This window comes from Pseudophryne corroboree, chromosome 3 (genome assembly GCF_028390025.1).
Source record: "Pseudophryne corroboree isolate aPseCor3 chromosome 3, aPseCor3.hap2, whole genome shotgun sequence".
NCBI classification, from domain to species: domain Eukaryota; kingdom Metazoa; phylum Chordata; class Amphibia; order Anura; family Myobatrachidae; genus Pseudophryne; species Pseudophryne corroboree.
In genome coordinates this window covers 27,446,376-27,458,753 of record NC_086446.1, presented here as the reverse complement: position 1 = coordinate 27,458,753, position 12,378 = coordinate 27,446,376, and the positions used below count along the sequence as shown (strand labels likewise).

Genomic DNA, 12,378 nt, shown 5'->3' with positions numbered 1-12,378 from the left:
TTATTTTTGTATGGGATGAGTCAGTCTCTGTATTTTTGCTGAACCATACTGCTTGATGATCACTGGATCCCAGGTTTTCACCTACTTTTACGTCCGATATTCTATCTCCATTTGTAAGTATTAAGTCCAATATTGCGTCTTTCCGAGTGTGCTCCCTCACCAATTGCTGGAGTGATGCTCCCAGCAGGGAATTCAAAATGTCCTACCACTGGAACTAGCAACAGACACCTCCCAGGTTACATCAGGAAGATTTAAGTCTCCCATGATTATTACCTCTCCTTTTAATGCCATTTTAGTTATGTCCTGCAATAGGTTCTTGTCCAGTTCCTCTTCCTGATCTGGTGGCCTGTATATCATGCCAATACAAAGAATCAACTTCTGCCCTGTTTCTGTGGTCACCCAAAGGGCCTCAGTTTTTTCTTCAATACATTGTATTAAGGTAGTATCAGTCTCCTCCCCCACTCTCTGGTGTATCTCATACATCAGGAGCCATCAGCCCCTATTATACTCCTGCTCTCCCCCTCACATCATGTCACTGTGTGTTACCAGCCCAGAGATCTGACCAGTCTCCCCCTCACACTCTCTGGTGTATCTCATACATCAGGAGCCATCAGCCCCTATTATACTCCTGCTCTCCCCTCACATCATGTCACTGTGTGTTACCAGCCCAGAGATCTTACCAGTCTCCTCCCCACACTCTCTGGTGTATCTCATACATCAGGAACCATCAGCCCCTATTATGCTCCTCCTCTCCCCCCTCGCATCATGTCACTGTGTTACTAGTACAGAGATCTGACCAGTCTCCTCCCCACACTCTCTGGTGTATCTCATACATCAGGATACATCAGCCCCTATTATACTCCTGCTCTCTCTTACATCATGTCACTGTGTGTTACCAGCCCAGAGATCTGACCAGTCTCCTCCCCACACTGTCTGGTGTATCTCATACATCAGGAACCATCAGCCCCTATTATACTCCTGCTCTCCCCCTCACATCATGTTACTGTGTTACCAGCCCAGAGATCTGACCAGTCTCCTCCCCACACTCTCTGGTGTATCTCATACATCAGGATACATCAGCCCCTATTATACTCCTTCTCTCCCCTCACATCATGTCACTGTGTGTTACCAGCCCAGAGATCTTACCAGTCTCCTCCCCCACTCTCTGGTGTATCTCATACATGAGGAGCCATCAGCCCCTATTATGCTCCTCCTCTCCCCCCTCGCATCATGTCACTGTGTTACTAGTACAGAGATCTGACCAGTCTCCTCCCCACACTCTCTGGTGTATCTCATACATCAGGATACATCAGCCCCTATTATACTCCTTCTCTCCCCTCACATCATGTCACTGTGTGTTACCAGCCCAGAGATCTTACCAGTCTCCTCCCTACACTCATAACTGAACATCATTCATAATATTGAGATGGTGGTGTAGTGGTTAGCATTGCTGTCTGACAGCACTGAAGTCATGAATTACATTTCCAACCAAGGAACTATGTGTGGAGTTTGTATGTGTTTCCACCAACACTCCAAAAATCATACTTATAGGTTATTTGGCTTCTGACAGAAATAACCATAGTGTGTATTTATCTCCATGTGGTAGGGAATATAAATTGTAAGCTCCACTGGGCCAGTGACGGACGTGAATGACTATTCTCTGTAAAGCACAGAGTAATACGAGTGCACTAAATAGAGAGCTATAATAATATTTTATTTCCAGCAGATGGAGGCACAAGCAGCAATGCCTTGGAGGGAGATCTCATCTTGTCTGCAGATACTGACATAGAAGATAACATCACACAGGATTCTCCAGGAGACAGCGCTGTTCTGTTACATATACATCCGATTCCTCACAGAGTAGATATAACAAGTGATCCCCCTAATCGTGAGGACTGTTCTTCTGATACCTCAGCTTTTGTTACACATAGTGCAGCTCATATACCTGATAAAATATTTCCCTGTTCTGAGTGTGGGAAATGTTTTGCACGGAAATCATATCTTGTTACACATAAAAGAATTCACACAGGTGAGAAGCCATTTCCATGTTCTGAGTGTGGGAAATGTTTTACAGATAAATTACATCTTGTTAGACATCAGAGAATTCACACAGGTGAGAAACCATTTCCATGTTCTGAGTGTGGGAAATGTTTTACACGGAAATCATATCTTGTTACACATCATGGAAGTCACACAGGTGAGAAACCATTTCCCTGTTCTGAGTGTGGGAAATGTTTTACATTTAAATCACATCTTGTTACACATCAGAGAATTCACACAGGTGAGAAACCATTTCCATGTTCTGAGTGCGGGAAATGTTTTACACTGAAATCATATCTTGTTAGACATCAGAGAAGTCACATGAATGAGAACCCATTTCCATGTTCTGAGTGTGGGAAATGTTTTACACGGAAATCAAATCTTGTTACACATCAGAGAAGTCACACAGGTGAGAATCTGTTTACATGCTCTGAGTGTGGAAAATGTTTTACAGAGAAATTACACCTTGTTACACATCAGAGAAGTCACACAGGTGAGAAGCCGTTTCCATGCTCTGAGTGTGGGAAATGTTTTACACGGAAATCACATCTAGTTGCACATCAGAGAAGTCACACAGATGAGAAACCATTTCCATGTTCTGAGTGTGGGAAGTGTTTTACAGAGAAATCAAACCTTGTTACACATCAGAGAAGTCACACAGGTGCAAAGCCGTTTCCATGCTCTGAGTGTGGGAAATGTTTTACACATAAATCAAATCTTGTTAAACATCAGAGAATTCACACAGGTGAGAAGCCATTTCTGTGCTCTGAGTGTGGGAAATGTTTTACAGATAAATCAAGTCATGTTGCACATCAGAGAATTCACACAGGTGAGAAGCCATTTCCATGCTCTGAGTGTGGGAAATGTTTTACAAATAAATCAAATCTTGTTAAACATCAGAGAAGTCACACAGGAGAGAAACTATTTACATGTTCTGAGTGTGGGAAATGTTTTACATATAAATCAAATTTTGTTACACATATTTCACACAGGAAAAGCATTGCTATGAGCTGATACAAAAGTTTGTTATCCTTCTGCAGATAATTGGAATGTGATTAATTAATATAAGACTAGAATAAATCACTCAAGTGAAACTGTTACTCATTTCTTTATTGTGTATATTCTTCAATGTATTATTTCCTATATATTCTATTTAGTCTAGATGTTGCCTGCACTCTCCACAGTAATACCAGGCCACATAGCTGTTATGTATGGGCTAGATGTTACCAGCACTCTCCACAGTAATACCAGACCACATAGCTGTTATGTATGGGCTAGATGTTACCAGCACTCACCACAGTAATACCAGACCACATAGCTGTTATGTAGGGGATAGATGTTGCCTGCACTCTCCACAGTAATACCAGGCCACATAGCTTTTATGTATGGGCTAGATGTTACCAGCACTCACCACAGTAATACCAGGCCACATAGCTGTTATGTACGGGCTAGATGTTACCAGCACTCTCCACAGTAATACCAGGCCACATAGCTGTTATGTATGGGCTAGATGTTACCAGCACTCCACAGTAATATCAGACCACATAGCTGTTATGTATGGGGTAGATGTTACCAGCACTCTCCACAGTAATACCAGACCACATAGCTGTTATGTATGGGCTACATGTTACCAGCACTCTCCACAGTAATACCAGACCACATAGCTGTTATGTATGGGCTACATGTTACCAGCACTCTCCACAGTAATACCAGACCACATAGCTGTTATGTATGGGCTAGATGTTACCAGCACTCCACAGTAATACCAGACCACATAGCTGTTATGTACGGGCTACATGTTACCAGCACTCACCACAGTAATACCAGACCACATAGCTGTTATGTAGGGGATAGATGTTGCCTGCACTCTCCACAGTAATACCAGGCCACATAGCTGTTATGTATGGGCTAGATGTTACCAGCACTCACCACAGTAATACCAGGCCACATAGCTGTTATGTACGGGCTAGATGTTACCAGCACTCTCCACAGTAATACCAGGCCACATAGTGTATGGGCTAGATGTTACCAGCACTCCACAGTAATACCAGACCACATAGCTGTTATGTACGGGCTAGATGTTACCAGCGCTCACCACAGTAATACCAGACCACATAGCTGTTATGTATGTACTAGATGTTACCAGCGCTCACCACAGTAATACCAGACCACATAGCTGTTATGTATGGGCTAGATGTTACCAGCACTCTCCACAGTAATACCAGGCCACATAGCTGTTATGTATGGGCTAGATGTTACCAGCGCTCTCCACAGTAATACCAGGCCACATAGCTGTTATGTACGGGCTAGATGTTACCAGCACTCACCACAGTAATACCAGGCCACATAGCTGTTATGTATGGGCTAGATGTTACCAGCGCTCTCCACAGTAATACCAGGCCACATAGCTGTTATGTACGGGCTAGATGTTACCAGCACTCACAACAGTAATACCAGGCCACATAGCTGTTATGTATGGGCTAGATGGTACCAGCACTCTCCACAGTAATACCAGGCCACATAGCTGTTATGTATGGGCTAGATGTTACCAGCGCTGACCACAGTAATACCAGGCCACATAGCTGTTATGTATGGGCTAGATGTTACCAGCACTCTCCACAGTAATACCAGACCACATAGCTGTTATGTACGGGTTAGATGTTACCAGCACTCACCACAGTAATACCAGGCCACATAGCTGTTATGTATGGGCTAGATGTTACCAGCGCTCACCACAGTAATACCAGGCCACATAGCTGTTATGTATGGGCTAGATGTTACCAGCGCTCACCACAGTAATACCAGACCACATAGCTGTTATGTATGGGCTAGATGTTACCAGCACTCACCACAGTAATACCAGGCCACATAGCTGTTATGTACGGGCTAGATGTTACCAGCACTCACCACAGTAATACCAGGCCACATAGCTGTTATGTACGGGCTAGATGTTACCAGCGCTCACCACAGTAATACCAGGCCACATAGCTGTTATGTACGGGCTAGATGTTACCAGCACTCACCACAGTAATACCAGGCCACATAGCTGTTATGTATGGGCTAGATGTTACCAGCACTCACCACAGTAATACCAGACCACATAGCTGTTATGTATGGGCTAGATGTTACCAGCACTCTCCACAGTAATACCAGGCCACATAGCTGTTATGTATGGGCTAGATGTTACCAGCGCTCACCACAGTAATACCAGGCCACATAGCTGTTATGTATGGGCTAGATGTTACCAGCGCTCACCACAGTAATACCAGGCCACATAGCTGTTATGTATGGGCTAGATGTTACCAGCGCTCTCCACAGTAATACCAGGCCACATAGCTGTTATGTACGTGCTAGATGTTACCAGCACTCTCCACAGTAATACCAGGCCACATAGCTGTTATGTACGGGCTAGATGTTACCAGCGCTCACCACAGTAATACCAGACTACATAGCTGTTATGTACGGGCTAGATGTTACCAGCACTCTCCACAGTAATACCAGGCCACATAGCTGTTATGTATGGGCTAGATGTTACCAGCACTCACCACAGTAATACCAGGCCACATAGCTGTTATGTACGGGTTAGATGTTACCAGCACTCTCCACAGTAATACCAGGCCACATAGCTGTTATGTATGGGCTAGATGTTACCAGCACTCTCCACAGTAATACCAGACCACATAGCTGTTATGTATGGGCTAGATGTTACCAGCACTCACCACAGTAATACCAGGCCACATAGCTATTATATATGGGTTACATTTTATGGATTTCAGTCAAACACATAAAAGATAAAATGCATTCTCATTTTTGGAAACATTTTTATTATGGAAACTAATGTGTAGAATCCAGTAATTGCTGTTCTGGAATGGTAGAGTAATGGTGAAGCACGAACCACAAAGTATTTCCTGGAGGTTAGAAAAATATTACAAGTAATTGCTTTCTTTTCACTTTCTTGCAATTTAATGAAAAATAATTATATTGTCCAACAGCAAGCCAATTATATTTTTCTTTAAAAAAAAAAGTTAAGGTATGCGGCCGCCCTAGCACCCTAATGCTAACCCCCACCCCGGCTGATCGCCTCGCCAATCGCCTGGGCAGCTTGTCCGGCGTCAGGAGCTCTGTGCTCTGTTTTCAGCAATGCTTTATTCCAGCACACAGGTGGGCTGGTTGCTTGGTTTGGCATCTCATCACACTGCACTGGACCTGACAACCAACACACACACAGAGAGAGTCAGGTTGTGAGTATTGGAGAACCACAAGTACCAGCATGCAGGGCATTAAGGGCCAACTGGTACCTATATGCCCCTGTAAAAGAAATCCTATTAATATAAAAACAGTACACCGAATATTTTATTATCTTATTAGCCAGCACCTTCACCTGGAGGGCAACAGCCTTATAGCTCTCTTACATGGCCGCCACCCATCCAGGACTTCCCCCTGGCGTCTTCACCTGGAGGGCAACGGCCTTATAGCTCTCTTACATGGCCGCCACCCATCCAGGACTTCCCCCTGGCGTCTTCACCTGGAGGGCAGCGGCCTTTAAACTCTTATGTGGCCACCACCCTTCCAGGACTTCCCCAGCATCTCCAACCTTCAGGAGCTCTTCAGTGCTCCTCCTCTGCCATCAGAGTGACACCCATTGCCTCATGCTGGCTAATATAAGCTGGCACTAGGGGGCGGGGCAGTGACATGGCAGGCTGTGATTTGGCATCTGTAATTAAATCTGGGTAAACATTTGTGCAATCCTTGGCAGATCCGACTCCCGACCGAACGGTTTGCCAGACACTGGATAAGTGTCCATCCTCCACTGACCAACCCGCACACCCGGTCCTAGTTGCCTGTCGGGTCTTCTGGTTTTTAAACATGCCTAAAAACTAGGAAATCTGACCGCCGACTGACACTGCAGTGTGTAAGCTGCTGAGACCGGAGCAGGTGACCAATCTCTGGTCCTGGAAGCCCAGCACACTATCAGTGTGGCAGTGGTGCAAGATCTAGAGGGATCCTGGCACCATGCGCTACTCCAGCAGAGGGTATGGCAGTGGAGAGCAGTATAGGGAATGGTGGTGGAGAGCAGTATAGGGTATGGCGGTGGAGAGCAGTATAGGGTATGGCGGTGGAGAGCAGTATAGGGTATGGCGGTGGAGAGCAGTATAGGGTATGGCGGTGGAGAGCAGTATAGGGTATGGCGGTGGAGACCAGTATAGGTTATGGCGGTGGAGACCAGTATAGGTTATGGCGGTGGAGCGCAGTATAGGGTATGTCGGTGGAGCGCAGTATAGGGTATGGCGGTGGAGAGCAGTATAAGGTATGGCAGTGGAGAGCAAGGCGCTGGCTAATAAAACATGAAATCATTCAATGTGTTGTCTCTATTTTAATATTTCTTCTGCAGTGGGCCTATAGGTACCAATAATGCCCCACATGCTGGTATTAGTGGTTCTCCAAGTACCAGCATGCAGGGGAGACTTGCTTGGACCTGTTGTCCTCCTGTAAAAGACAGTGTTATTTTACTAATGGACTATTAAGTTGGCACCCTATGCCGGGGATAGCCCTGGGCTTCAGCCCTGGCCTTGGGTGCCCTAGAGAGCAGGGACCACTTTATTGGAGGGTCCCCATTTCCCCTGGAATCCCCAGCCTGGGCTGACTAGTTAGAGGGGCTGAATGCTATGTCCATAGGACCCTGTCAAGTGTGTCCCTTGGCTGTGGCATTACTCCCCCTGCTAGTGGAGCCCAGTGCTGGCTCTAAAAATCATTTTGTTCCCCAGATTTTTAGAACCAACGCCACTAAGAGCTCGGTGCTGGTTTATAAAATATGGGGACCCCTACATGCTTTGTTCCCTGTAGCTGTTTTATTTTAATTAAGGCCAGTTCTAAAAAAACCTACGGCAAGTGCTAACATTAATTAACATATCAGAAAATGTTGATAAATGGAGCCATATGTTACATTCACGATGATAGTTACAGCTAATAACCGTAGACCACTCTTTACCATAGACATTTATAGGTTCTCCTTTACCCCACAACATTATCTAACTTTTACCAAACTACCTTCTCCAATCAGAATTACCGTTATCAAACCGAACCATCTTCTTGTAATAGATCAAGAAGCATGGACATAAATAACACGTGTGCTGGAGGTGCTGTTGCTAGGGATGGTCAGCGATGGTCACCATCTATTGTACCACTGATGGGTATCATTGATGGTGTGAAACCATCTGCAAGGAACCATTGATGGTTTCACCTACTGATGGTCACCCCTGCTTTACTATTCATTATGCCCCGGGCCAATTAGAGCCCATAGGCAGAGCTTCGTGGGAGTGTCAGGGGGCGGAGCCAAGCCCAATGTCCTGACAACTTGAAAAAAAATATTTGTTGGCTGTGTATCATCTGGTTCTTTCCCATTGATATGAATACTACATTGGCCATAGACCATCGATGATTTTGAATAATCAATAGCCATCAATCTATTGCTAGGGGGCCTGAAGAAACATCCCTTGGGCCTACCTCCACCATGTAACAACTCACCAGCTATTGTTAGAGACTATTCCCTGATGAGAGGAGCTGAGGACATCAGACTGAAGAACGGTGTCTTTTGAAATAATGGCCCTCATTCCGAGTTGTTTAGCAGCTTTGCACACACTAAGCCGCCGCCTACTGGGAGTGAATCTTAGCATAGTAAAATTGCGAACGAAAGATTCTCAAAATTGCGAATAGACACTTCTTAGCAGTTTCTGAGTAGCTCCACACTTAGTCGGCATCTGCGATCAGTTCAGTGCTTGTCGTTCCTGGTTTGACGTCACAAACACACCCAGCGTTCACCCAGACACTCCTCCGTTTCTTCAGCCACTCCCGCGTTTTTCCCAGAAACTGTAGCGTTTTTTCGCACACACCCATTAAACGGCCTGTTTCCGCCCAGAAACACCCACTTCCTGTCAATCACATTACGATCACCAGAACGAAGAAAAAACCTTGTAATGCCGTGAGTAAAATACCTAACTGTATAGCAAATTTACTTGGCGCAGTCGCACTGCGGACATTGCGCATGCGCATTAGCGACTAATCGCTCCGTTGAGAGAAAAAAAATAACGAGCGAACAACTCGGAATGACCACCAATGTATGGTCATAGGTTAAAATACAACTTTAAAAAAATATATATATATGTTTATTCAAGAAGAGCAAATAGGCATTCAATATTACAGGCAATATATTTAGTACAGACATGGTATGGCATTTAGTGGTAAGATAGACGTATCAAGGTACAAAACAAGAAGATAACAGCAAATGGAGGCGGGCATCTCTAAACCACAGTATTAACAACATAAATGTAGTAGGATATCAATATGATTAAAAGCGGGGGCATTCCTCTACCCAGTTCTAATTTGTACCTAGTGGATAGTCTAACAGCACTCTGTAGCGACTCTTTAGTCGAGTCTGGTAAAGTGCGCATGTAAGGTAACCATACTGTATGTCAAAAAACACTCCGAGCAATCCACCTGGTACAAGTAAAGAAGACGAGGAGTCACAAGAGAGAAAGATACAGGTTCAGACATAATCCACTGTGAAAGAATAGTTTTTTCTCTTACGTCCTAGAGGATGCTGGGGTCCACTTTAGTACCATGGGGTATAGACGGTTCTGCAGGAGCCCTGAGCACTTTAAGACTTTTTAGCTGTGTGAACTGGCTTCTCCCTCTATGCCCCTCCTCCAGACCTCAGTTTAGAAAATGTGCCCGACGAGACTGGGTGGAGCTCTACTGAGTTCTGATGAAAAAATAGACTCTTAGGTTTTTTCTTTTACAGGGAAGCTGCTGGCAACTGTTTCCCTGCTTCGTGGGACTTAGGGGGGGGAAGTAGGAACCAACTTCTCAGTTAGTTCAATGGTTCTGCTTCTGCAGACAGGAGACCATTAGCTCCTGAAGGGTACTGAACACAGCTCCAGCCTAGCCTGCATTCACTCCCACAGCACTGCCGCCACCCCCTAACAGAGCCAGAAGGCTGGTGAGTAGTTACCGGAGTCCTACAGAGAGGGGTCATCCAAGTGGCGAACAGGCGGAGCGGCGGCTGAGCGCCATGTTCTCAAGTGCAGGGCACGGGGTGGGGGGTGCGCTCTGAGGACATAGAAAATCCTTACTCTCACTGATAAAAGGCATCTCCCTGAAAGCTGAGGAGATGCCAGCCCCGGCCAGTATAAAATATGTTTGTTTTTCTGAGGGAGAAGCACGCCATTAGAAGGGCGGGACTTTTCCTCAGCATTGCCAGTACATTCACCGGCGCCATTTTCTCTCCACAGAAGCGCGGTGTGCTGCTCCTCAACGCTGTCTCCTCAAACCACTGTCACAAGTACCAGGGGGTTTTAAGGTGAACGGGGGGGATATTGTTATTATATACCTTATATTAATATTTAATCAGCGCTGTTACAGTAATTTGTGATATATATATATAAATTACGTACGGGGCGCATTGTGTGTACTGGCAAATCCCTCTGTGTGTTTCTCTTACAGACTTTAGGAAGGTCTGTCCCGATTAAGCCCACGTGCCTGTGGGTCTGTGTGTGTGTGTGTTTGGTACACGTGTGTAACATGTCTGAACATGGGGAGGATTCTTACCCGGAGGAACCCATTTTTGAAGCACAAGAGGGTAGTATGGTGGCCCTTCGCTCTCAAAGGATGGGTAAGACAATTGCAAAGTAATATGTCACACCTTGCTAAAAAAGATGTCAGAGTCTGAACAACAGACCAAGTATTGGAGACAGTCTGTGGAAGACGTGTTGTCTGCGATTCCCTCACTTTCCTCCACTCACAACAGCTCACAAAAAAGGTCTCTGGCCCAACTTATGCATGGGGACACAGACACAGATTCCGACACGGATGTCAACACTGGGGAGTTGAGAGGGGTTGATCCTAAATTAGCAAAAAGCATTCAATGTGTCACGATCCAGGTAATTCCTTATCCGTATTTACCTTCCAAGCCTGGATTCCATCTGTGTTGTCTGCGTGCAGCACGCTGCATCTCATTGTCTGAAGTCTCTTTACTGTGATTCTGCTACTGCGGCCTTCACCGCCATTGTTACACATTCCTATAGTAGTTAATTCCCCTTCTGTTCCTGTCTGTGGGTGCAGCCATGATGGACTCTATCACATGTCACTATTCCATCAATCCTCAGTGCTGCTGGAGCCCAGGTGCTATGGTCAGCCAATCCCTGCTGGCCACCCTGTATAAATAAGCTGTCTCCACACCCAGAAGGTTGTCAGTGCTTCAATTGTCTTCAGTGATTCCAGTGTGCAGTTCTCCTGTGGACTTTCTCTGCAGTACAGCCTGACTCCCTGGTGATTACACTCTGCAGTGTAACCCGACTCTCCAGTGATTAACCATCTACAGTCTACCCTGATTCACCTGTGTCTGAACTTTGGCTTTCCAGCAGCCATCCCCCATTTACATTCTCTGTATTCCTGTGAACCCCAGCTTCATTTCTCATTTACCTACGAACCCCAGCTTCATTTCTCATTTACCTGCGAACCCAAGCTTCATTTCCAATTCACCTATGCTTCTAAGTATAGTAGTGCATTACCAGTGATATTTCAGAGACTCACTTATGACTGTTTTTGTTTGGTTGCACATTATCTGACTTTTTATTTAATAAAAGCACTTAAGGCATCTTCAGTTGTCGTGGTCACGCCCTTGGGCGTTCATTGCTACTGTCATTACGCATGTCCAGGAATCCCATCGCTCCTTTTACATTCCGGTACCCATCAGCCCCTACAACTGAGGCTCCCAGCTACCCTCACCAGCCCTCAGTTGTGACACGATGTATGATAGTCGCTATAAAAGAGGTGTTGGAATTTCCTGATGCAACACCACTACCTGAGGAAAAAGATTATTTTAAATTAAAAAAGAAACAGGTGGTGACTTTTCCTCCTTCTAAGGACTTGAATGCGTTTTTTTGAGGATTCTTGGTCTAACCCAGAAAATACATTTTCAGCTCCCAAAAGATTATGAGTTGCCTGAGGACGACAGACGCAAATGGAAATCTCCCCCTATGGTAGACACCTCAGTTTCTAGGTTGTCTAAGAAAATCATTTTGCCTATTCCTGGGTCAGCTTCATTGAAAGATCCTGCTGACCGTACATTAGAATCTACATTAAAATCCATGTATATTGCTAATGGAACGGCTCTCAGGCCCACCATTGCGTGTGTGTGGGTGGGTAATGCTGTAGAAAAATGGTCAGACAACTTACTGCTTAATATAGACACAGTTGATAAGGATGACCTGATCCTCACTCTCAGTCATATCAAGGATGCTGCAGGTTATTTGGTAGAAGCAATGAAGGATATTAGTTTAT

The 12,378-nt window shown here is 45.2% G+C and overlaps 1 protein-coding gene across 1 annotated transcript in view; it reads left to right on the top strand.

Moving 5' to 3' along the window:
• The window catches only part of LOC135057098 (uncharacterized), a 122,173-nt gene that overhangs the window by 41,133 nt on the left and 68,662 nt on the right, over positions 1–12,378 (top strand). Inside the window, exon 5 of the mRNA XM_063962999.1 lies at positions 1,724–3,049. Coding sequence (XP_063819069.1) covers positions 1,724–3,049 — 1,326 coding nt within the window. The remainder of the gene's footprint in view (positions 1–1,723; positions 3,050–12,378) is intronic.